Source organism: Amblyraja radiata, chromosome 10 (assembly GCF_010909765.2).
Source record: "Amblyraja radiata isolate CabotCenter1 chromosome 10, sAmbRad1.1.pri, whole genome shotgun sequence".
NCBI lineage: Eukaryota > Metazoa > Chordata > Chondrichthyes > Rajiformes > Rajidae > Amblyraja > Amblyraja radiata.
The window spans coordinates 50,375,787-50,402,491 of record NC_045965.1 but is presented as its reverse complement, the minus strand read 5'-3'; the positions used below and the strand labels follow the sequence as shown (position 1 = coordinate 50,402,491).

Here is a 26,705-nt window from a genome sequence, read left to right as displayed (position 1 = left end):
AAAATTAAAATAGCTCTAATGAATGAATGAATGAATCTCTTTATTGTCATTGCACATGGTACAACGAAATTTAAAATTCAATCCCACGGTGCGATTCACAAGAGCAATTTTAAATATATAAGAAAAGGTAAAAATATATACATATAAAAAAAAATTTAAAAAAATTACAGATAAATAACAATAGCAGCTGAGGTAGAACCATTCAGTTGAATGTGAGTGTTATTTCTTATTTTGCATTGTTAAGTTCACGTATGGCTATGGGGTAGAAGCTGTCTCTGAGTCTGTTTGTGCGAGTTTTGAAAGACCTGTACCGTCTGCCAGAGGGCAGCAGGTGGAACAGGTTGTGTCCAGGGTGGGAAGGGTCCTTCAGGATGTTGGCTGCCCTGCCAAGGCAGCGAGAGCTGAAGATGTCCTTCAGGGAAGGCAGTGGGCAGCCAGTGATTTTTTGTGCGGTGTTGATGACCCTTTGAAGGGCTCTCCTGTCCGCTGCAGAGCAACTGGCATACCATGTGGTTATACAGTACGCCAGCACACTCTCGATGGAGCAGCGGTAAAAGGACACCAGCAGCTTCTCCTCCAGGTTGTTTTTCCTGAGGATCCTCAGAAAGTAGTCTCTGCTGGGCCTTCTTGCCAGCTGTGGTGGTGTTTGTAGTCCAGGAGAGATCCTCCGTAATTTGTGTGCCCAGGAATCTGAAGTCTGAGACCCTTTCCACACAGTCCCCATTGATGAATAGGGGTTTGGGGGCTGCACTGTTCTTACGGAAGTCTATGATAATTTCCTTTGTTTTTGTGGTGTTTAGGATGAGGTTGTTGTCTGAACACCACGCTGCCAGTCTTTGGACTTCCTCCCTGTAGGCTGTCTCATCTCCTCCTGAGATACGTCCAACCACAGTCGTGTCGTCCGCAAACTTGACGATGGTGTTGGTGGAGTGGGCGGGGGCACAATCGTGGGTGTAGAGGGCATAGAGGAGGGGGCTCAACACACAGCCCTGTGGGGAGCCGGTGCTGAGTGTGATGGGGGTGGAGAGGTGATGGCCCAGTCTGACGGTCTGGGGGCGGTTAGACAGAAAGTCCTTGATCCAGAGGCAGATGGGTTGGGGGAGTCCTAAATCCATGAGTTTGGTGACCAGTCTGCTGGGGATGATGGTATTGAAGGCGGAGCTAAAGTCAATGAAAAGCATCCTCACATAGCTCCCCGGGTGTTCGAGGTGGGTCAGTGCAGTGTGAAGAGCAGTGGCGATGGCATCCTCAGTGGACCTATTTGCTCTGTAGGCAAATGTAATTACAACTGGAATATCTCAGTAATGATCAACATACTCTAGGAGGAATATAACTGCCTTGAAGAGATGCTTCCACTCGAGTGGTTTGGGGATGAAGGACATGTTAGAGGGGGAAGTCTGCACAAATTGGGCTTGTTTTCTTTGAAGCAGTAAAGGTTAGAAGGAGACAGTATAGAAGTGCTCAAATAACGAGGGCTCTAAATAGTTACAGAGATGGATTCAGTTAGTGGAGAGTGTAGGAACAACAGATACTATTTAGGTGACTGGCAAAAGAATCAAAGGACTTGTGTAATGGTTGGTATCTGACATCCATTGCCAAGCTGTGGTGATTGCAAATGAGGGACTGGTACAGTCCTTTGGAAGAAAATAATGTGCAAACTTATGGGAAAGGGGAGGGTAATAGGACTACTGACAAAAGGACCAAATGACTGCCTCCCATACCACTATATTTAATCATTGACTTGTGTTTTGTTTTGTTGTGATGGGATACAAGCATCTCTTTCCCCTTTGTTTCACCATGCATACCCATTATGAACTTAAGGCATGATTTGAATGATTTTACCTTCAGTTGAATGTTTTAACCTTTTTAAGGATCGTTATAATAAGCTAACTGAGTTGGAAATTTGCTATTAACAAATATTTTTTTTCTGTTTCAAAAGGCTGTTATGGAGTTGCTCCTGAAAAAATAACGGATGATTGGACCTGTACAAGGTGTTCTGCTAATGCATTGTCAGAAGTAAGTATCACATCATTATTGTGATCCTTGTTAAAGGAATCGCTCAATGTGCAGTAGTAATGTATTTTTCAGAAACGTTGTTCCATATTTCGAACAACAGCTTCTCCTCCACAGGTATCCAGTGTTTCGAATTTAAAAATAGTCAATAAATCCTGTTATTTTAAGTTGTAAATCCTTTCTGGTGCTGAGAATCAGATTCTGAGGCACTGACAATCCAAAACAACGCTATGAAGCCAACCCTGTAATTATGATGCCAGAACTATATCGATCTAACAACTTCATAATGCTCAATTTATTCCAACTGTTTTGTATTTTAATGAATTACCTTTCCATGCTGATGATTGCCCTCCGGCCCATACATTATCCTTCAAATTTGCATGGCACCTATACATTAAAACAACTCTTGAATCCATGAGCTATCTTCGGGTACATCCATTCCTTAATCAAAAAACTTTTGGATTTGTTAAACATGAGGCTCTTTTCATAAAACTGCTGACTTTGCAAAATCATTCTTTTTTTACCCCAAGTAATTATGCCCATCCTGATATATTTTTATTTTTCTAACAATACATATCTGGCTAAATGATCTTCTGCTCCCTTTTTTTCCCTTCCAAACTTTTTTTAACAAACAAATTACGATTAATAACTTTCTGCTCTGATTGTTCTTGAATTGAGGGGATTTTGTAAGATTAGTAATGGTTTTGATCTCTACAATTCCTGCCATTAGCATTGTGTCCAAATAACCTGGGAGACAAAATTCAATGTTATAATTAGGTGCTGGTTTCTACTCTCTACTGTTTTATTGCAATTACTGCTGTACATTCCTGTTAGACAATCAAATACCACAATTTGTATGTGGTATGATAGTATTTGAATGCTGAAGCCAATGCGTTACAGTCGATATTTGGCTGCTCCTTTGTAATTTTAATTTGGGCGAACGTGAAAGTTTCAAAAAGTCTCCTTTGTAGGACCCTCTACATAGTGCCTGAGGAAACTTTCCTCAACACACTTAACACATCCACCCCGTCGAAACCCTTGGGTCTAAGGTAGAGCTAGTCTATAATTAATAAGTTAAGATCCCCTACTATGACAGCCCTATTAGTCTTGCAGCCCAGCTTATTAGTTCCTCTAATGTCTGCTCCTTATTTGCGGGCTTATGCAACAATCCCAATTCCCTTTTTACTTCTCAGCTCCACCCATATAGCCTCACTGAACATCCTTCAGGGATGTCATCTCTGACTACTGCCGTGATGTTCTCCTTAATCAAGAAAACAACTCTTCCTCCTCTTTTACCCTACCTGTATCTCACTTATTGCACCTGCATTTTGGAACATTGAGCTGCCAGTCTTGTCTCCATCTTAGCAAGGTTTATATAATGGCTTAAATGTTCAGGTCGCACATAATTATCCACACCCTGAATTAATTTATCAGAGTTCATCGGGCCTCTATCATTGAAATGTGCAATTTAATTCAACAGTCTTTACTTGCTCCCTACCATGCTGCTCAGTATCTCCTGAACTTTCTGAAATTCACTTCTGAACCAACCATCAGCCTCACACCTACCTCATTGGATCCTGTCCCCCTACCAATTTAATTTAACCCATCCTAAGTAACACCAGCAAAATCTGACCACCATTTGGTTGGTCCCCCTCCAAATCAAGTGTAATCTGTCCCTCTTGGACAGATCATCTCTGCCATACGGTCCAGGTGATCCAGAAAACTGAATCTCTGCCCCCTCCACAAATTCTACAGCCATGCATTCATCTGTCCTACTTTCCTATTCCTTTTTCTGTGAGAACTGGACCTGTTTTTATATTTCGCCTGTTACAATAGTATATAATTCCATCCTTTGCATTTGTACAGGATTGCTGTCTCTGTACCCTTCGGGGAGGTGCTCTTCAGAAAACCACCGATAACAGGTCAGTGTAATTCATAATGTACGTGTTAAATCTTAATACAATGTATAAAGAAATGTTCTCCTGAAATCTTTACCTTAAATGCTGCAAAGCAAATTCACTTATTTACATGAGAGATTAATAGGACAAATTAACGCTGTAAAAAAAAAAGTCACAAAGTGCTGGAATAACTCAGCGGGTCAGAGAGCATCTCTGGAGAACAAGGATAGGTGTTGTTTTGTGTCCCGTCTTTTTGTAAACAAACGTATGCAGTTCCTTGTGTCTAAATGTATGCTGCAATCTGATTGCATTTTCTCAATGCCCGTTTCTAATTTTTCTTGCTTGCAAGCAAGTTCAGTGAGTGTGGGCCTCTCGAGGCATTACAGATATTTTCCCACTCTGTCTTGAGTTATGGGATTACAATGTGTTTGGAGTAATATTTATTTCTTCCGAATTTGGTAATTTACTGAATTCTTGAATTATCCCTCTGAATGCTGCCTCTATCGCTCTATTCTTCTGTTCTTGTTTCTTGATATAAAGCTATTATTTAGGGTGGCAAATGATTTTGTGCATTAGTTTGAAAAACTAAATGGACTTTTAATCTTAAATATAGGTTATGAAAATGATCTGGTTCTGCTCAGATCTTCAGAGATATGCACATCAAGAAGTTTAAATTGTTGCCTCTCTCCACCACCAACCCATCGATGAAGATAGGTTTGGGACCCTCGGCCTTCCTCTTCTAAAGTCAGTAATCAGTTCCTTGATTTGACTGACTTTGAGAGCAAGGTTGTTGGTCTGGCAGCATTCAATTAGTCAATTGATCTACCTCCTATACTTTGACTCAATTTTTATCTGTAATTCATCCAGCAATGGTGCAGTTGGCAAATTTAAACATGGAGTTGCATCTGTGCCCGGTTACACAGTCACATGTATCCAATGACTAGAGCGGGGGCTGAGCACACAGCTGAGGTGTCACTGTGCTGATGATTATCGAGGAGGAAATGTGGCAAATTCGTACTGATTGTGTTCTCTTGATGAAGAAGTTAAGGATATACAGAAACCCAGTTCCCTGAGTTTGGTAACTTGTTTGGAGGGGATTATGGATTTGAATGCAGAGCTGGAATCCATGAACAACATTCTGGCATATGTTTTTATTGTCCAAGTGGTCCACTGCAGAGTGAGGAACCAGCGAGATCGCATCCCGCGTTGATCTGTAGTGATGGTTGGTAAATTGTAGTGGGTCCAGGTTCTTATTGAGGTAGGAGTTGATATGCGGCATAATAAATCCCTCAAAGCACTTCATCACCACGGACGTTAGTGCTGACGGGTGGTAGTCATTGAAGCATATCATCTTACTTTTCTTGGGAACCAGAATTATTGATGCCCTTTTAAAGCAGGTTAAAACCTCAGTAATGTGAGCTTGAAGATGTCCACACAAAAATCCAGCCAGTTGGTCTGCACAGGTTTTGCGAACACGACCAGATGCACCATCTGGTCCAGATGCTTTCCGAGGATTCACCATCCTTTAGGATCTTCTGATGTTGGCCTGAGTGACTGCAATTGTAATGCTATGGGGGTCGGAGAAGGCACATCCGTGTTCTCTCAATCGAACCGTACACTGAACGCATTGTGCTTGTCCAGGTTTGATGCCTCACACTTGGGCTGAGCTGCCACTTGATCTTGCCTTGTAGGAAGTTCTAGGAGCAGAATTAGGCCATTTGGCGCATCAAGTCTATGCTCCCATTCAATAATAGTTAATCTATCTTTCCCTCTCAAACCCTTCTCCTGCCTTTGCTCTGTAGCCCCTGACTCCATCAATTAGGCTGAGCTTGAGGCTCAGTTAGAAATTGGCAAGTATGATGTTGTGGGAATTACAGAGACATGGCTGCAAGAGGACCAGGGCTGGGAACTGAATATTCAGGGTGTACGTCCTATCGAAAAGACAGACAGGTGGGCAGAGGGGGTGGGGTTGCTCTGTTAGTAAGGAATGCACCCGAGCACTTCAACTCCCCCTCCCATTCCCAATCCGACCTCTCTGTCCTGGGTCTCCTCCATTGCCAGAGTGAGCAACAGCGGAAATTGGAGGAACAGCACCTCATATTCCGTCTGGGGACCTTGCGTCCGTATGGCATTAACATTGAATTCTCCCAATTTTGCTAGCCCTTGCTGTCTCCTCCCCTTCCTTAACCCTCTAGCTGTCTCCTCCCACCCTCCCATCCGCCCGCCCTCGGGCTCCTCCTCCTCCTCCTCCCCTTTTCCTTCTTTCTCCCCCCCCCCCACCCCCCATCAGTTTGAAGAAGGGTTTCGGCCCGAAACGTCGCCTATTTCCTTCGCTCCATAGATGCTGCTGCACCCGCTGAGTTTCCCCAGCAATTTTGTGTACCTTCGATATTCCAGCATCTGCAGTTCCCTTTTGACAACCATCTCTTTGGTCTTGGTTGTATTCAGGATGAGACAGTTCTCTTTACTCCAGACACAGAAAGCACTGGTCAAGTCCCTGTATTCCTCCTCATGTCCGTTCCTCACACATGCCACAATCACTGTGCATCTGAATATTTCTGTATGTGGCATGTGTCAGACTTATATTTGAAGTCTGCAGTATACAGGGTGAAGAGGAACGGGGCCAAAACCGTTCCCTGTGGGGCTCCAACATTGCACACCACTGTCCCGGAAACACAGTCCTCCAGCTTAACAAACTGTGGTCGACCTGTCAGGTAGTTGTATATACAGGAGATAAAGGTGGAATCCACCCCTATCTTCTCAAGCTTGTCTTTCAAAATCAGGGGTTGGATGGTGTTGAGCGCACTTGAAAAGTCGAAGAACAATGCTGTTGTGCTGCAGTTTCCTCACCAGCTTCCGTTTATAGTCCCCTTTTGCCTGCTTCAAGCACCTTTTCAGGTCATGCTGTACCCTCTTGATCTTTTCCCGGTCACCAACCTTGAAAGTCTCCTTTTTCTTGTTTAGGAGGCTCTTGATGTTGCTTGTAATCCAAGGTTTGTTGTTGGGAAAGCAACAAACAGTTCTTACTGACACAACAACATCTCTACAGAAGTTGATATAGTCCGTTATGCATCCAGCCATCCTGTCGATGTCCATACTGCTGTTGAATTCCTGTGGCTCCATCAGTACGTCCCAGTCTGTGCATTGAAAGCAGGCCCTCAGTGATTCACTGGCCTCTGGTGTCCACTTTCTGGTGTCCACTGGTGGTTGTAGGCTGTCTCAGTACACAGGGTTTGTAAGAAGGCCTTAGGTAAACCAGGTTGTGATCTGATTTGCCAAGCGGTGGAACGGCTAAAACACTGTAGGCCTCCTTGACATTGACATAGCACAAGTCCAGTGTCTTATTGTGCCTTGTGGGACAGTCAACATACTGAGAGAAGCCCGACAAGTGGGGGCAATGTTCACATGATCGAAGTCCCCTGATATGGCAAAGAGTACGTCCGGGTGTCGGGTCTGTCATCTCGCGACAGTCTCTTGGATGACGTCACATACGACTACAGGCTCCGCTCGAGGAGGAATATAAACAATAATGACGACGATGTGGGAGAACTCCCTCGGTACATAATAAGGTCTCAATCCAACCGCCAGGACCTCAATATCCTGACAACAGATCTTATCTTTCACAGTTATGTGACCTGGATTACACCATCTATTGTTCACCAGCAGAGCAAGACCCCCACCTTTGATCTTTCCACTCGCCTTCGGGTCTCTATCTAGCTCGTACCGTAGTGAAGCCGGGTAGATCCACACAGGAGTCTGGGATGTTGTCCATCAGCCACGTCTCGGTAAAACACATGAGACTGCACTCACGGTAGACCCGCTGGTTCTTCATGAGGGCCTCCAGCTCCTCACACTTGTTAGGGAATGAGTTGAATTTCCCCATAAGGATCGATGGCAGAAACGGCTTGTTATACCTCCACGCCCTTAGCCTGGCACCGGCACGGCAACCACGGAACGGCGTCTTCAGCTCAGACGGAATAGGGTGTTTTATTCCGTAAGCTGTCCGTCGCCGCATAAGGAGTTCATCCCTCCTATACGCTACTCTACGCATACTGTGTAAAATACTACACAACAACAACAACCAACGCACAAAACACACTAAAACACTAAACAAGACTCGCAGCTACAAGGACTTGCTGCCTCTCAGTTCGGCGCATGCTCAGAATGATAAGTCTTTACTAAGCTGAGCAAGGGGTTATTTGGGAACCAAGGTTGGATATAAATAATCCTGTGAAAGGTTCCTGGCCAAGATGAAAATTCTGGCCATGAACGTATAAGTATGTTAATATACGTTTTAAGAACTTTTAGGAATATTTTTAAGCAGCTTGAATAAAGGCAGTTCAGTTATTAGATTTATCCATTAAATATACTTTTTTTGTATAGGTGGGTTCACCTAATGTGTGCTGTTGCAGTGCTGGAGGTACGGTTTGTGGACGTTGCAGAACGACGCCCTGTGGATGTCAGCCCAATACCACCACTTCGCTGGAAGCTGGTATGAATTACGTGATGCAAATGTCACTTGTTACAGATGCATTAGTCACTATTGTCTCTGGCATTGTCTATTTTTCGTCACCTACTCCAGGCAAGTAAATTCTAATTTGCATGCCACCATCGGTGAAATGTCATCCCTACCTACCTAACCTCCAGTGATCATTTTCAGCTTTGTGGACATTCAAAGCTCTCCTGGACAAATAGAATAAAACCGTGGCCTCTTCCAAGTGCATGAGTACATTGCCAACAACCTCTTTTGCAGGAAATAGATGAATTTGATTTTGTGGCATAGTTATAATTGAGTACCCATGTTGATTTTCTCAACTCATTTTCCACGGGCATTTTGAATGGTAATTTATTCTCTTGACTTGACTTGCTGTGCAAATGCTATTTTCAATTTTGAGGATGCTCTTTATTGAATTATTGAGCCATGCATTTTTTTTCTGCCCCAAATCATTCTCGGGATGTTGGTATCTCTTGAAGACCAGTATTCTTTTTTGCCATTTCAAATTATGCAGGTAGTACTGAGTCCTTTGAACCTCTGCAGCTCTATGTTGAAGTTATTCACATGTGTTGGTGGGAATGGGTTCTGGGAGTGTTGCTTTATTATTCTGAAGCACCTTTAAAAATGCATTTCAAGTCAAAATAGTATATGATTTGAATGGGATTCAATCCATCTATTGTCCTGCACGCCCTTATTGGCTGAGATTGAGGATTAGGAACAGCAGTTAGGAAAAGCCTTGATAAATTGCTTTGTGCATTTTGTAGATGGCAGTGCAGCTTAACAATACTGGTACAGGTGTGAGTGAACCAATAGTGATGAATGGGGTGCCAGTCAAGCTAGCTGCTTTATTATAGATGGAGTTCCACTTCTGTGGTGAGCATTCCATCACAACGTTGATTTGTGTCTTGTATACGTGGTAAAGCTTTCAAGGAGTTGGAAGGGAAATCACTTTGCAAATGGGATACTAAACTTCTGACCAGTTCTTACACCATTGTGTTTAATGTTGGTTCATTTCAGCTTCTGGACAATGGTGACCTTGGATAACTATTAATAGGCGATGATTCTCATATGACTGTTATCAAGCCGTAGGGAGACTGAAGCTGTTATATATGAATGGTCTATTTATCACGGCGAGTGGGCATTCTCTTCATAGGTTCATAAACCATAGGAGCAGAATTAGGCCATTCGGCCCATCGAGTCTACTCCACCGTTCAATATGACTGGTCTACCTTTCCCATGCAACCCCATTCTCCTGTCTTCTCCCCGTACTTTTGACACCCTTAGAAATCAAGAACTTGTCAATCTCCTCTTTAAAAATACCCAATGACTTGGCCTCCTCATCTCTTTTCCAAAGGTACATCCTTTTATACTGAGGCTGTGCCTTCTGGTCTTGGACTCTCCCACTAGTGGAAATCCTCTTCACATCCACTTTATAAAGGCCTTTCACTATTTGGTAGACACAAAAACCTGGCGTAACTCTGGGTCAGACATCATCTCTGGGGAAAATAAATAGGTGACCCTTCTTCACCTTCCTACACCTTTCACTATTTGGTAAGTTTCAATGAGATCCCTCTTCATCCATCTAACAGTGTGCACAAGTCCAGGGCCGTTATGTACGGTATAATAATAACATGTTAAACCAATCATCCCCTGAATTATTCTCGTAAGTCTCACTTCTTGAATACATTCTTGGTGGAATCTTTCCAAACTCAAAGTTTAGTGAGTTTGATTCTCTTTAAGGTCAAAGATAACAGCAGGTGATTGAAAATAATTTCAATAAAGTTAACTTGTTCACAATAAAGAGACATCATTGTCTCTTTAAAAGCATTGAAATTGACAAGCATTGGTTTCTATTGTTACTTGTGCAATGATACACTATGAAACAATGTAACTTACAACTTTCAGTATCTTTAGTTTGCAGAACCAAAAATAAACTTTAGAGTAATTAAAGATATACTTTTTTTGAAATAATTGCTGGGGAAGAAGCTTTATTATTCCAAATACGAAACCTTTTTCACCCCTAACACCCTTTCCCTTATTCACACAAGTCAAGAGTGTTTTATTGTCATATGTCCCGGATGGGACAATGAAATTCTTACTTGCTGCAGCACAACAGAATATGTGAATATGTAAACATTTTATATAATGGGGGAAAAAAAGAAAACGTTCAATAAATAACAATTATAGTGCAAATAACAAATAATAATATAGTCTTTTGCAGTTCAGTTTCATGTCCACAACATGATTTTCTATATTGTAGGGTTTCTTAGAAACGCAACTATTGGGTTTCAGCAGAACTACCCATAGTTACAATTACGTAGTTCACTTCAACGATGCTAGTGCCATCAAATGAAGAATATTGAAGTACATATTTACCGTAGAAGCACAATAACTGCCAAGGCACATCTGCAGTGTTTCCACTTTGAAGGAAATTACCCGAAATTCGGGAAATTCTGGTTGTCTTCGGGTAATTTTTGGGAAATAAAATAATTTCGGAAAATGTCCGCATCCGGCCCGCGGGATGCTTTGGGGAAAAAAAGTATATTTTGACCATCCGCGCCTGCACGGTTGGGGGAGGCCCTTCAGTTGCGTCACAATTTAAAATGGCGCCGCTAATGCGGCAGGGACGCAAAATGACGCCGTCTCCCCACGTGTCCGCAGTGGGCCTGGGCGGAATCAGATCACCATTTTCACTACATTGCCTCGTGTACGGGTGAGTGCGGCTGTGGAATATTGCATTGGGGGAGGGGGAGTTGGACCCAACGGGTCCACGCTTGTTTTATATGAGGGGTGTCAAACTTTCCGCGAAGGGGTCCAATCCAGCCCCCTTTGGAGGGAAAAAAAGGCAATGCCCGCTGCTCCGGCCAGGCCCCTGCCGGGGGGGCCCTCTAATGCTGCGAGGGAGGGAGGGGAGAGAGAGAGGGGGAGGGGGGGATAGAGAGGGGGAGGTGAAAGGAGAGAGAGGGGGAGGGGGGGATAGAGAGGGGGAGGTGAAAGGAGAGAGAGAGATAGAGGGAGGGGGAGGGGGAGAGAGAGGGAAAGGAAAAGAAAGGGAGGGAGGGAGGGAGCGGGAGAGGGGAGAGATGGGGGATAGAGAGAGAGAGGGGGGGAGGGGAGAGAGAGGGAGCTGTCACAACCCAGTAGTTTAGTTTGAGGCTAATTAGAGGCTACTGTGTTCATTGTCTGAGTTTAATTACTGTTGCTGGACGACAGATGGCACAATGGGCTAAGTGTTCGGCTGGCAACCGGAAGGTAGCTGGTTCGAATCCCGCTTGGAGTGCATACTGTCGTTGTGTCCTTGGGCAAGACACTTCACCCACCTTTGCCTGTGTGTGTCCTTGGGCAAGACACTTCACCCACCTTTGCCTGTGTGTGTGAATGTAATTATGTGAAGCACTTTGGGGTCAATGCAAGTTGACTAAAAATGTGCTATATAAATAAAGAAATTTAAATTTTAAATTTGTTAACGTGTGCTCGTGAAAAGAAAGCAACAACAAATAGCATGCAGGAAGCATTTTTGAAAATTTCAGGAAATACCATCAAATTCCAGGAAATTTGGGATTCAATTTCAGGATTTTTTTTTGAGGTGTGGAAGCACTACACCTCTGAATGTCCAAATATCTTTTCTGGACCCAAGTAATTCACACGATTGCCTAAAAGCTTCTTCGGACAGAAAACCCAGACACCCAAAATCAGTGTTGAGGGCTGACTGTCTGGATATACAAATGTACCATTTATTAATTGGTGAACAAATATGCCATGTTTGATGTGACGTGTAAGAATCTGTTGGGTCTTGGAACCTTCCTTGATCTCTGGCATACAGGTGCAAAATAACTTAACTGATGGTAACTGATGTCTATTTAGATGTAGGTCAGTTAATAAAGCCTGCATCTAATAATAGAAAATCTAATATTAGTACTCTGTCATGAAAACCTCAGAGTAAACTACAGCTGCAAAGCCTTGATGGGCTTGCTTGTTGCAAGTTGCAATGATTCTGCTTAAACCATTGAATTCAATTGTCTTGCATTTGGCTGAAGTATACAAAAATGTCTCGTGGTCATGTCAGTTTACAAACCATATCTCTTGAGCAGCCTCCTGCAGTTGGGCAGTATACCATGCTCTAGACAGATCTGTTATTTAATTTCAAAATTGGTTACTGATTAGTTTCCATTGGAATAGGTTTTTTGACGACTGGTTCTCAACTTATATGGATGCCTGCTATCCACATCATGTGTGAAGAATGTCCCATGTCTAACAATCTCTAACACTGTAATGATAAAATCGTGTCAAGCCGAAGCGATTAGACAGTTTTTTGTTGGCAATAATTTTTGCTTTTTTTTATTACTGCTTGAATATAATTTGGGCTCAGCCAGATAAATGGCAGTCTTTACTGCATGTCTGGGTTAGGTGACAAAAAATAAATCACTTTTCGGGTCAAATCTCTGCATCCTATCCCCTTCCCACAGACTACAGTTTGCATTGTATCGTTGATGTCTCATGTGCCTCAATCATTGTACTCTAATTAAAATTGCTTGTGCTATATCAGTGATGACATTTTGGCCACTTACAGAAATGCTTCTACTGTAAGAAGAGAATGAAGAAGTCCGGTGGTTGCTGTATTCAGTGCTCCCATGGCCGTTGCCCCACGTCTTTTCATGTGACCTGCGCCCATGCTACGGGAGTCATCATGCAACCCGATGACTGGCCATTTGTAGTCTTCATCACCTGCTGTAGGCACAAGACTCCCATCCAAGGAGAGGTAGGTTTTTAACACTTCCTCCATATTCCTTGTAAAATGAATTAACTTTTACTAACGAGACATAAGACTGCTGATACTGGAGCAATAAATAATCTGCTAAAAAGATCATCAGGTCGACCAGCATCTGTGGGAAGGGGATAGGATGCAAAGATTTGATCCGAAATATCACCTTTTCCGTCCCACAGATGCTACACGATCTACTGAGTTCCTCCAGCAAATTGTTTGTAACTTTTACTAATTGCTGTTACAGGCAAACTGTGTTCTTGTTGACATGGGTATCATTGCTAATAGACATTCTTGGTGGTATATTAGTGTTGGCAATTAATTGCAGATTAGAAATACTTTTTGTAAAATTGAGATTGTTTTTGTTTCGTCCATCTACAAGTATCAAACAATAAATGAAGCAATTGATAGCAGTCTCCTTGGCTTGTATGGTTTTTGATAGCGTGTATACAACATTACAAATGACAATAGACATTAGGTGCAGGAGTAGGCCATTTGGTCCCCCGCGCCAGCACCGCCATTCAATGTGATCATGGCTGATCACCCACAATAAGTATCCTGTTCCTGGTTTCTCCCCATAATCCCCTGACTTCGTTATCTTAAGAGCTCTGTCTAACTCTTTTGAAAGCATTCAGAGAACCATCGAGTAAATAAAGTTTTTAAATAGTCTTTCCTGAAAATCTAATATTAGTACTCTGTCATGAAAACCTCAGAGTAAACTACAGCTGCAAAGCCTTGATGGGCTTGCTTGTTGCAAGTTGCAATGATTCTGCTTAAACCATTGAATTCAATTGTGCAAGGATGATGTTAAAAGCTGACTACTCCATCGTAAATATGCTGACTTTTTCTCTGCCATCATAGTATATTTAACTAATTCTCTTAATGATACTCTTGAAATTATATCCTTCAGCCTTTCTGACTGTATTCCAGTTTTTTTTTAAACTCTTTAAAAAAAATACCATTTATCAATTGCCTTAAACCTCTGGCATTGGCTTGCCAATTTTTTCTGCCTCTGAAAGTAATTTCTCTACACCCAATTAATTTAAGAATATTCATGAGAACATTAGTCAAATAGTTTAATCTTCTCTGCTCCAAGGAAAAGGATCTTCTTCATGTCTCCACATGACTAAAGTTCCCCCAAAGATGGTCACAAAATGCTGGAGTAACTCAGTGGGTTAGACAGCATCTCTGGAGAAAAGGAATAGGTGATGTTTTGGGTCAGGACCCTTCTTCCAGCAGTGCCTACCATGACTAAAATTATAAAATGGTAATTATTAAATATAAATAGTAAAGGCACGGGAGAATTATGCCTACCTGAGATCGATCTCTTAGGTGGGCATAATTCTCCCATGCCTTTCATCCGCAGTACTTGTAATACACGAAAGTATGTGCAGCTCACATGCGTCAACGCTGCTTCAAGTCATCAATGGCAAGGGGAGCTGAAGGCAGCTGAAATTCTGCCTATGCACCGTGGACTGCATGCATGTGCTGCGTAGCAGCCTACTGCACATGCGGGTTTTTCAAACATGGATTGGTATTATCTTAAGAAACAAAGAGAGAAGAATGGAGTTTGTGTACAAATAATGTGGTAAGTAAATTTCTTTGAGCTATATGTTTTAAATACCATATTTCCTGGCAATGAAGACGCTATTTTTTCCCCAAAAATAAGGCACGAAAATTTACCTGCGTCTTGGAGGACGACTGTTAGGTTGATAGCCAAGAAAGATCGACTTGGCTATCCTTCAGTACAGCAACATCGAGAATGATGTTGCTGTACTAAGGGATAGCCAAATCTATCCCCCATTGCTGGCAGCTGATGGGAGGCGGCAGTAAAAGGACAGCGCCGCTGGTGGAGAGTTTCACAGCGTGTGGGGAGTTTGGCCAGGGCTAAAGTTGCGGGAGGATAGGAGCGTTGAGAAGGAGGGGGTCGGGAATCATGCCAGCAACTCGCTCATCGCTAGCCCCTCCTCAGCACGAATAACCTCAATTGGTCCCTTGATCGCGCTGACACAGGAGTAAGCTCCACCGCCTGCTGTCCTGTTATCCATCGCCCCTGACCCATTCTTGAGCTGGTCCCCTCACTGTGAAAGGAACTCTCCCCCCAATTGGTCCCTTGAACTAATATTGTCATTCAATAAGATCACAACTGATTCAACTTGTCCCTGTGCTCCCGTTTTTCCCACCATCTCTCCACCGGCAGTCACCCTCCACTCCCCACCCATTCAGTAATTCAGAGTGGAGGTGATTTGGAAGCAAGGGGAATATTGAATTGTTACTTTTTGTTTGAGCGTGAGAAATTCTATGTACCGCCAGCGTTTTTTCAAAATTTAGCGACTCAAAATTGGGGTGCGTCTTCATTGCCAGGAAATACAGTACTTTATTAAGAGATATAGCTTTTGAAGACAAATTACTTTATAAAAGTCGACTGACGGCTTACGGAGAGGAGAACAATCTGCGCATGCGCGGTTTAAGTTTTTTAAAAGCCGACTGACTGCCTACCCTGTGTAATTACACACGGCACGTGCCTGCCTTCTTCAGACTGAGAGTCGGGAGAGGGAAACTCGAGGTATGATAAGGCACAAAGAACAAATTAATGAAAGGTATGAAAAGAACAAATCAAATCGAGCAACAGTAATCAAGGAAAGGTGGAGCCCACAATTGTTGGCCATGGAAAAGGTGATCACAAGTGGATACAAACAGTGAAGCTAAGCTGGACGGCAGTGAAAGTAGTAGGACATTCACCATCCTGGTTTGACTCTACTGAGGCTTCTCTACCTTCGCCTTCTCCAAGTTTTTAAATGCTTCCTGAACTATGGTCCTAACTTGACCAAAATGCTTCAGCTGAGGTTAAACTATTAATTATAGAAAATCACCATTGTTTTGTAGTTTTCCTTTATATAAATAAAGGCAAAGATTCCAATGTTCTGGCAATGGGTTTTTTCTAAATTTATCCAGCCATTTTTGAGATTTATGTATGTGGTCCTTAAATTGTGGCATTTCATACTTTTTCAGAATAAGATAAAATTAATTACTTCTCTGTATCATCTGCAAATGTTCCCATCACACTTGTCATTGTCTTTTGGAAGTATGGTATTGTCTTATTTGATTACTGCTTGTTTTGTACTTATTTGCAAAACTATGGCATCCATTTTGTGAGATAGATAGATAGATAGATAGATAGATAGATAGATAGATAGATAGATAGATAGATAGATAGATAGATAGATAGATAGATAGATAGATAGATAGATAGATAGATAGATAGATAGATAGATAGATAGATAGATAGATAGATAGATAGATAGATATAGATATGTAATGAAAACTTAAATATGCTTTGAAAGCAAAGAAAAAAAACATTCAAACTGTTTCCTTCAGACAATTCTAGAGACTAAATTTGTAGATGGTTAAGTACCAATAGACCATTTTTATACCAGATTTTATTTTTGTTCTCCATTTCCTTCTCTGTATTTATGTGCATTTCGAACAAATTGTTTGCAAAGACCAGTGGGCATTGTGACACTAAATATTTGTCATCACTTAAATTCAGATTAGTTTATCATCATATACACCAGCCTTCAAGTCCTTCTCTACATGAACCTCAGAGCGAAAACTTCAAATGTTTTGTAGAGTAATTATCGTATTGAATTGTCAATAGAAAACATTCTTATACGTTACTCTTTTCAATATCATTGAAGGAAGATCATTCTTACTGGAAAAAAAACAATCATTTAACCATAATTTAAATGCTGTTTGACCATTTTCAGAATTTGGCAGATTTTGGCCAAATATTTCACTATTAACTACATTGCTATCAAAAAATAACTTATGAAGCAGTGAAATACTTGTAGATAAATAATCAAAGTGTGGGATTTGCTTACCCATTTAAATTAACTCCATGAACTTCAGCGAACAAACAAAGGAGCAGTTAATTGTGATCAGAAAATAGGAAATGCTCATAGGTCAAGCAAAGTGTCGAGAAAGAAAAATTAATACTGTGCATTGGTTACCTTCAACTAAAGTGTAGCACTCCTTCAGCTATGATTACGGAGGAGGTTGCTTTTTGAGATTCACTGATCTACTTCCATTTGCTTTAAAAACTGTATTTTTTGTGAACAAGAACTGTTCCAGAGCCGCTGTCTGAAAAAAGCTCTGAGATTAGCTAAGGACAAATTGCACCCCCTCCACACACACCTGGATCTCCTGCCATCAGGCAAGAGATACCGTAGCATCAAAGCCCGGACTACCAGACTGCTAAACAGCTTCCTGCCACAGGCTGAGGCTGCTAAACAGTCACTCTGTACTCACAGCCACCTGATTCTGCGGCTTTGCACTAACATTTTAATAACTCTGGCACTGGCCACTCAAATCAGCTGCCCTGGACATTTTAATGATTTTTTTTTGTACTGTATTTTAATGTTGCTGTTTTACCTACTATTTATACTGTTTCATCAGGGACTGGATTGTTTTTACTGTTATTATGTGTGAAATGTTTTAAGTTTCATGTGCGATGCTCCGGTATTCCCTGGGAAACGTCTTCTCATTTTGCACTGTACACTTTGCAAGATGACAATAAAGGTTGATTGATTGATTGATTGATTGATTGATTGATTTGCCTTGCCTTTCTTTAACAAAACTTGCTACATTGTGATTTACTCTTTAATTATCATTACATACAAAAGAAAGATGAGTTCTGTCATTACTGAACCATTAAAAATTAACCCATGGAATCTTATTTCATTAAAAATGTTTGAGATTTTAAACATCTGCAGTCCTCTTTGTTCATTATACTTTCTCTTACTGCAGTATTATACTTTCTCTTACTTCCTCATTTCATCCTGTATGTAATTTTGACATTTAAGTAAGTCCTTTTTTCAAACTCATCCTCCCAATTATTTCTTTATCAAACCTGTTCAATCTCCTTTTCACAGTGCCCAAAAACCTTGTTCCATGACTGCAGCTTCAAGGAAAGCTGGTATAAAGGGACTAAGTCATGGCAGTTGCTAATAATTTTGACCTGTTATCTGATCAGTATCAACAAGAATCCTTTCACAAATGCTATCTGTCATCACTTCCTGAGTAGTTGCAATCAATGGAATCCTTAAAAGATTTTCTTAATTTTTCCACAGTGCTCTAAATCAGCTTTGAATGAGATTGAAGTTGGTCAGAAGGTTATCTCCAAACACAAGAATGGGCGCTTTTATCAATGTGAGGTGGTTGGATTGAGTAAAGAAACCTTCTATGAAGTAAATTTTGATGATGGTTCCTTCAGTGACAACTTGTATCCAGTGGACATTGTGGTAGGTTGTGGTTATATTACTTCGTAAAATAGCTTTTGACTGAGACAGTGTGACCTAGCATCCAACATAAGGTAGTGATGGTCATTAAGCAATCTCGCACAGTTTATTGAAAACTTGCCTGAGCAGGACATTAATGTTTTCTTTTTAAGGCGATTTGGTCCTAGGATAATTGTATAAGATTGAATTGAATACATTTTATTAGCCAAGTCTGGAAACATACAAGGAATTTGCCTTGGTGCTTTGCTCGCAAGTAACAACACGATATACAATAGGCAGTTAAAAATAGGCAATTAAAAATAAAACATTATAATTTAAATATGCGAAGAATTAAATAAAATACCAGAGCAAAAGGTGGCAACAGACTTTTGGTTATTGAGTAGAGCCACTGCTCGTGGAAAAAAGCTGTTTTTATGTTTGGCTGTGGCGGCTTTGACCGTCCGGAGTCGCCTTCCAGAGGGAAGTGCTTCAAAGAGTTTGTGGCCAGGGTGAGAGGGGTCAGAGATGATCTTACCCGCTCGCTTCCTGGCCCTTGTGTACAGTTCGTCGATGGAGGTAAGGTTGCAGCCAACAACCTTCTCAGCTGATCGAACGATGCGCTGTGGTGATTGGGGGGAGTGTCTATCGAACCTGCAGTAGAACTCGTTCAAGTCGTTGGTCAGCTGATGATCGAAGATAACAGATAACATGGATAAAAGTGTACACATTGATACACTTGTAGTCTTTGAAAGGCATAAATAAATACATATTTTCATTTGTTTCCTTAATATTTTGAAATATGTTCTTTGTTTTCTCAGTGGATGTCTTGCATTAATTGCATTACTTTCAGTGTTGCATACTATGACTATTTGGAATCTGTTATGTGGTCAGATTCTTCCAAGGATGAACATTGAATTTCTTAAGAATATAAATCATTGACTCTCAATTACTGCTAATTTTTTTAGAGTCATGACTGTCTTCGTTTGGGGCCCCCTGTGGAAGGAGAGGTGGTTCAAGTCACATGGACTGATGGACTAGTGTATGGAGCCCAATTTGTCGCATCACATGTTATACAGCTCTACCAGGTACGAAACAATGTAAAGTAAATTGCTTTAATAGCAAAACTCAGTTTGATACTTCACGCAGGTAGTTGTTTGTGTAGGTATCAGTAGCAGAAATATCTTGATTGATTGCTTAACATCAGTCCATTGCATTGAAAGTTTTTTCCTGCACTGCACCATAAACATGCCAAACATGCTGTAAGATTTTCTCTTGGTGTTAACTTTGGAGCAATTGATTATTTCAAAATCTTAACCATGTTGAATAAGATTTCATTCTAACATTTTCAATAGTTTATCTATTGGCCCTTGATATTTGTTTATTAATGTCACATGTACCGATATCCATCTATATATTACTACGGCTCTCGTCTTGTTTGGACGTCTGCGTGCATGCGACCTCAAGGAACTACGCCAAAATGGTACACAATAGCGCAAAAAAATGTGCACCACCTTACTCACCATTGACCTGTGGTTGTTTGTATCCAGTTTCGTTCAGATTAATGTTATATTTCACAAGTTATCACATTTTTAAGTTTACTAAATCCACTTTGATAATCACTTCAACACTTCAGTGCTGGCAGTTGCAGCTATGACGTCATAATGGGATCTCAGTCCACAACCCGACATTTGCAACAATGTTGCCATCATGGAACACTTCGTTGTGGTCCTGGCAGCAAGTGATTGAACTGAAGGGGGAGGGGCCAGGGGAAGTGGAAATGGATGTGCTGGGGAAGGCAGGGGAAGTGCAATTGGAATATTTTTTTAAAGTCCAGTGTTGGGGAGGCAGGGGAGTGGTGGGATCTTGCGTTGGGGAACGGGTTGCGTTGGGGGACCAGGCCTCCTGTAGGGGCTATGGGTGAGTGGTGGAATGTTGCTTTGGGGAATCGGTTACGTTGGGGGAACGGGTGAGTGGTGGAAATGGGTTGCGTTGGGGGAACGGGTGAGTGGTGGATTATTGCGTTGGGGGAATGGGGCCCAACGGGTCCCACTTGGTCTCGTATATTACCAAAACTCGTCTTGTTTGGATGTCTGTCTGTCTGCGTGCATGCGATCTCAAGGTACAACGCCCAAACGGGACACAATAGCGCAAAATGTTTGCACCACCTTACCATTGACCTGTGGTTGTTTGTATCAAGTTTCATTCAGATTGATTTTATTTCACAATTTATCACATTTTTAAGTTGACTAAATCCACTTTGATAATCACTTCAACGCTTCAGTGCTGGTAGTTGGAGCTAAGGCGTCATGATGGGATCTCACAGTCCTCCACCCGACATTTGCAACAATGTTGCCATCAGAGAACACTTAGTCGTGGTCCTGGCAGCAAGTAATTGAATGGGAGGGGGAGGGGCCAGGGGATGTGGAATTTGAATTGGAAGTGCTGGGGTAGGCAGGGTAGTGGTGGAATCTTACATTGGGGAACGGGATGTGTTGGGGGATCAGGCCACCCGTCAAGGCTATGGTTGAGTGGTGGAATATTGTGTTGGGGAAACGGGTTACGTTGGGGAACGGGTGAGCGGTGAATTATTGCATTGAGGGAGCCGGGCCCAACGCTCCGCCAAATTGGTGTACGATAGCGCTACAATTTTTGGCCCTCCTTACTCACCATTGTCCTGGGATGTAAAAGAGTCAAGCTTTGTTCGGATTGATGTTATATTTTACAAGTTATTGACATTTTTAACTTTACAAAAAACACTTTTCAGCACTTTTCCACTTCCCCTGCCCGTCATCGCTTCACAATGACGTCACAATGGGATCCCGAATCTCATTTACATTAAAAAATCGCGATTTAAAAAAAAAATCAGTTTTAATCATATTCCTCTTTTTTCATTAACAGCCAACATTATTTTGAGGGTTTTTTTAAAGAAAAAACGTGATATTCATAAAGAATTCAATTTTTTAAATTGCGGTTTCATTGTGGGGGGGGGGGGGGGCGGTTTTCATTTTTAAAAAATTGTGATTTTCATTGTGGGGGGGGGGGGGTGAGATAGGGGGAGGAGTGGGGAGAGGGGGAAAGGGGATAGAGGGAAAGGAGGGGGTAGGGAGGGGTTATGGAGGGAGGGAGTGACTGAGGGTATCCGTGCGTGCGGATTTTAAAATAACCCAACGGGTCCTCACTTGGTCTAGTATAATGTAAAACTTTACTTTGTGTGCTATCCAGCCAAATCATACCATACATGTGTACACCAGATGGAGCAAAATATAAACCGAGTGCAGAATTTGCTGTTACCGCCACAGAAAAAGCAGATGAAATAACAGTACAAGAGCTGCAACAAAATAGATAGGGAATTCATCCTTGGCATATGGAAAGTCTGAAAGAACGGGGAATATGCTGTTCTTGAATCATGTGGTGCATGGTTTGGTGCTTTTGTATCTTCTGTCGAACAAGAGAGGGGTGAAGAGAAAATAAAGAGTGCGATAATGCAGATGCATGGCTCACAAAACTTTCAAAAGTCTGCTAAATTATTTTTTATCAATCTTATCCTTCCAGGGTCTGAGATTCCAATTACATTTTCTGATTTTTATTGTGCTTTGCTTGTCTCTTCAGGTGGAATTTGAAGATGCTTCTCAACTCATGGTGAAAAGGGAGGATGTGTACACTCTAAATGAAGAACTTCCCAAGAAAGTCAAGTCCAGGCTGGTAAGTATTTATTAATTCAATGATGCAATGTGCTATTTCGGGAGTTATTCTTTTGGGTCACAGCCTAATGTGTTGATGGGCGGGTTACAGCTTAATGTGATTCCATGTTTTTGGTGTTTTTGTCAGACTGTGTCTCCTTCCCTTCCTCACCTGCAGACTTGTGGTCCGTGCAAACAATGCATTATGTTGGGGAAAGAAGCAACCCAATCTGAGGCTTCAGAATGTTGCTGTGCAGAGCTTTGAAGCTCTCACTAGTGTTGGCTACATGACCCAGTTCGTTTTTTTGTATGTCTTTTTTTTTAAACTTAAATGAAGACTACGTGGCATTATCCACTGTCTTAAAATAGCTGGATCCTTAAACATATCAAATGGAACTATTTGTGATATGTACTAATGTGGTTGATGTTGTTGTCACTTCATTTTGAAACACTAATTTTACAAAATTGGAAATGTATTCAGTACATTTACAACTCTAATACAGTAAATCCTTAAGTTTCACGGTAGATAATATTTGCAACAAGTTCTGGCAAATATTTTGATTGCCCAGAGCTAGTGGGAAATGCTCCAAAGGCAGCATTTGCAAAGTGAATTGAGAATTTAATTTGCTAGGCAATTTGCCCTCAATCCTCTAGAAGTGGCAGATCACATGAACACAATGCAGAGGCACTCATCCAGGGTGTGAGCAGGACATATATTCCAGTGACAGTGGAATATCAGGGTTTTTTGCTACCTTTATCTGGAGGCTTAAATGCCTTAAATGAAATGATTTCCTCATTAGAGCCATAGAGAGAAAGTCAGAGAGTGATATAGTTTGGAAAAAGGCCCTTCGGCCCGACTCACCCACACCAGCCAACTATGTCCCAGCTACACTAGTCCCACTTGCCTGCGCTTGGTCCATATCCCTCCAAACCTGTCCTATCCATGTACCAGTCTAACTGTTTCTTCAACAATGGGATAGTCCCAGCCTCATTAGGAGAGGAACCACTGGTTTAAACATGTAATTAGGCCATCCTAGGGAAGGCAGCGGAGTGTGTGGGAGGTAGCAGATGGGAGCACGGGGTGATGCTAAATTCTGCCTGTAGCACAATAAGAAGAACTGCTACAGCCATGCGGCAGCCTCACCAGAAATACTGTACTTGTGGATATTGGCTACAAATTTGCAAAGCTCTGAAAGTTAAGGATTTACTGTCCACTACTTTGTTGGGGCATCATGTCAGCTACTAATCATTCTAGTTATTATATGTAAATAGAAAATTTCCAAACTGAGCTGTTTGTCATTTTAGCTCTCATTTAGACTTTCAGTGCAATATATCCTATGCCTGTAGAGTGTTGTCAAAACATTTAATGTATTAAAAATAGTCATCATTTGTCTTTCAGTCTGTGGCATCAGACATGCGATTCACTGGAATATTTGCAGAAGAAGAGGTTGCTCATGTATCAAAACGACAACGAGTTTTGAACTCCAGGTATCGTGGAGATTATGTTGAGCCATCTCTTTACCGTACAATTATGGAGTAATTCAGAAATTGTTCAGAACTTCATCTATGAAAATCAATTGGGACAAATTTGGTTTTCACACATGGTTGTATTGTAGATATGTGAATGCAGCTGAGTTCTAATTTCTCTGGCAAAAGGCCACTCTGCACCAATGAACAGTCTCAATAACAGCACTTGCTTGGAACATGAGCATCAAATATCCTGGGATTTCATCAAAGCTGTCTCTGCACATTCTTTGGTCTTGCTTCGGACTCCTGCATTGTATGGTGCGGACTAATCTGGATCAAGAAATGTCTTTATTTGAGGTTTCAGGGGGGGCGAAGAGTGGATCTATGAAGAATGTCTTTGGGTAAAATATCAATGGTCAGGAAGAGAAAAAACATTTACCTTTTAATATTGCAGATAACTGTGCTTAATTTTGTTCACATCCATATTGATTATCAAATGGAACTTATTGCTTACCTAGTTTCTGATACACATGTACAGTAAGGCTGATGCATAGTTGTTTCACCATAGCCATGTAACCAACCCCCTCTGCAAACTATGATGAGTTCTAGAAGATGTGAATACGATTTGACTACATTTAGCCCAAAACTAGGGTCGTGATTGGTGCTTGAGTTAAAACTCTTGTGTATTTATAGGGAAGCCTGAAGCAACAGGTTGACTGGTGATTAGACACTTTTTTTAAAGAAAATATTTTCCTCTTAAATGTTGCAGTTTATTTCAGTGTTCACCATGGCAGTAAATAGAAAATTGAGTCCTTGAATGGGAAAGTATTGATAAAAGTAGCAACTTAATTTTAGAAGGCCAATGTGTATTTTCAAAACAAACTGGTTATATTCTCACATATCTCAAATCCCATCCATTTCATGAATTTGTAAAGGTATTGTTCATATTATGTGAACACTTGTGATCTGGACTCCTGTGCAGTTTTAATCTGTACTACAAATTATATTTGTTTATTCAATTATTAACTTTTATTGGAATATTCATACTTGATTGCATTGTAAAATGTTCTTGATTTGTTTTGTTGGTTTGGTGTAGACTGTCGGAACTGTTGTTGGGCAATGCACACAAGTTGCAAATCTTTGTTAAGACGAGTAGACTTTTAAATGTGGGCAAGATTGGTTGCGTAATCCAAATTGGTGTCCAAAAACTGAAACAACTGATGCAACAGACCATTTATTTTTGGGTTCAGCATATTTATGAAGTTATATTAATACCATCTGCTGTTGTGATAACATAAAATAGTAAAACTAGCTATCTGAATTTTAAAGGTTGAATTTAACTGTAAAAGGAAACTATAATTAAATGATGGTGTTTATGTTGATGAATGTATCCTGAAACACTCTTGCCTTCCTGATGGAAAACGATGCAGTAATAAGAAGCCAAGCTGTTTTTTTTAGTTAGAAAACCTTTGTTTCTGATAACTTGTAATTGAGGAGATATTAATGGTAATTTCAGTTGTTTCCAGCAGTTAGGAAGTGTTGATTCCATTCTATCCTCCTTAGAGACCAGTTTTAGAAAATAGCCATTCAAGCTATTTACTTTTCAATTTCAGTATAGTGTTCATGGAGCAATTTCACTTGATTTCCTGTTTTTTTAAATTTTTTAATTCTTCTAAAAATTATTAGTCCCAGATCCAGCCTCATGAAATGCTTCAATGGAAATGTTTTGAAATGACAGCCATTTATGTAATGAACATTTTCTTTTTCAGAGCACCTTTGTTGATGCACTTTTTTTAAATTTGAGAATCTTGTTTCAAATTTTTCAATGTGTTTATAGGTTTGGAATTCTAATTCCATCAGTGAGAGTTTAGTTTATAGTTTCAAATGTATCAAAGTTCCAGGCACCCTAACAATTTATTGGCATTTGTAATGGGTTATTCGTGATTGGTTGGAACTGGAAAATGCATGTTAATAAAACTTCATATTTGTAATCCAATTGGTCATTTTACAAAAAAGAATGTTTAATAAATGTTCATGCTATTATTTTCTATTTTTCTTCAAAGAAATTATGCTTGGCTATGCTGTGTGTTCAAGACCTGTTCTGTAGTTAAGAATGTTTGCAGACTGTTTGATCCATCAGAGCTCTATCTTTAATGCTATATGTATGTTTCATTCTGTAGAGGATTTCGGTCTTGTATAACCTGTTAATTGTCATTTTAAGGACATTGAGTTCATTCCCTTTAGGCTCTATTGGAAAACAGACAACGCAACATATTTAATTCTCCTTTCTGATGTATTTATTAGCCTCATTTATGTTTGAAACATGCTCATTGACTCCCACTTTTTTGGAGCAGTTTTGTGTGTACCAATTACTTTAAGGGGCAGAATCTAATATCTGATGTGAAAATTGAGCAATGTTTAATTCTATCCCAGTCATATTCCAATAATAAATAGCGTTAATTTAAATGGGTTTGATTTTCTTTTTGTAACTATGATTTTTTTTTCTCCAGAATGTTGTCATTTGTTTTGCAATCTCCAAATACTGTCTATGATACTGAGCCGTGTCATCAATTAATTTAGATGGAATGGAAAAATCAACTATATTTCTCAATTAGACATTCTATCTGTGAACCTTTTTTAAATGATTGCCATCTATTTATTCTCCGAGTGATGGTGAAAATGTTGCATAGAACTGTGAGAACAAATCAACAAAATAACCCTTTATAGCATTGTTGAAAGAGGTGGGTACATTTTTCATCCAGTTTTCAAATCCTTTTTATGATATGTGCTATTGTTTAACAGGAAAATATTATTAAATTGTTAAATATTACCACCTCCCAGAGGGAAAATTATATCCACCTAAAATCTCATGGCATCTTGCCCCTCACTAAAATAATTGAACATTTCTTTAAATCTTTGTTCTTCATCTGAGGGACCTACAGTCTACACTACAACCATCTCAGGAGTCTGTACAGTAATTGATTGTATTGATCTATAAAAATGACTGTATTAGTTTAAGCAAACATGAAGTTTAAATGGCTTGCTGTGATTGTTTAGGAAAATAAGAACACATTGAAATGATTTACAGTCAATAAATGTCTTTTTTGTCTTTGA

The 26,705-nt window shown here is 40.7% G+C and overlaps 1 protein-coding gene across 3 annotated transcripts in view; it reads left to right on the top strand.

Annotated features, from left to right (window-relative positions):
* kdm4a (lysine demethylase 4A) overlaps positions 1-26,705 on the top strand; it is a 76,715-nt gene extending 50,010 nt beyond the window's left edge. For all 3 annotated transcript variants that reach the window (XM_033028817.1, XM_033028816.1, XM_033028815.1), the window contains exons 15-22: positions 1,940-2,016; positions 3,880-3,935; positions 8,295-8,403; positions 12,977-13,165; positions 18,298-18,468; positions 19,410-19,529; positions 22,054-22,146; positions 23,524-26,705. In XM_033028817.1, coding sequence (XP_032884708.1) covers positions 1,940-2,016; positions 3,880-3,935; positions 8,295-8,403; positions 12,977-13,165; positions 18,298-18,468; positions 19,410-19,529; positions 22,054-22,146; positions 23,524-23,664 — 956 coding nt within the window. In that variant the 3' untranslated portion in view covers positions 23,665-26,705. The remainder of the gene's footprint in view (positions 1-1,939; positions 2,017-3,879; positions 3,936-8,294; positions 8,404-12,976; positions 13,166-18,297; positions 18,469-19,409; positions 19,530-22,053; positions 22,147-23,523) is intronic.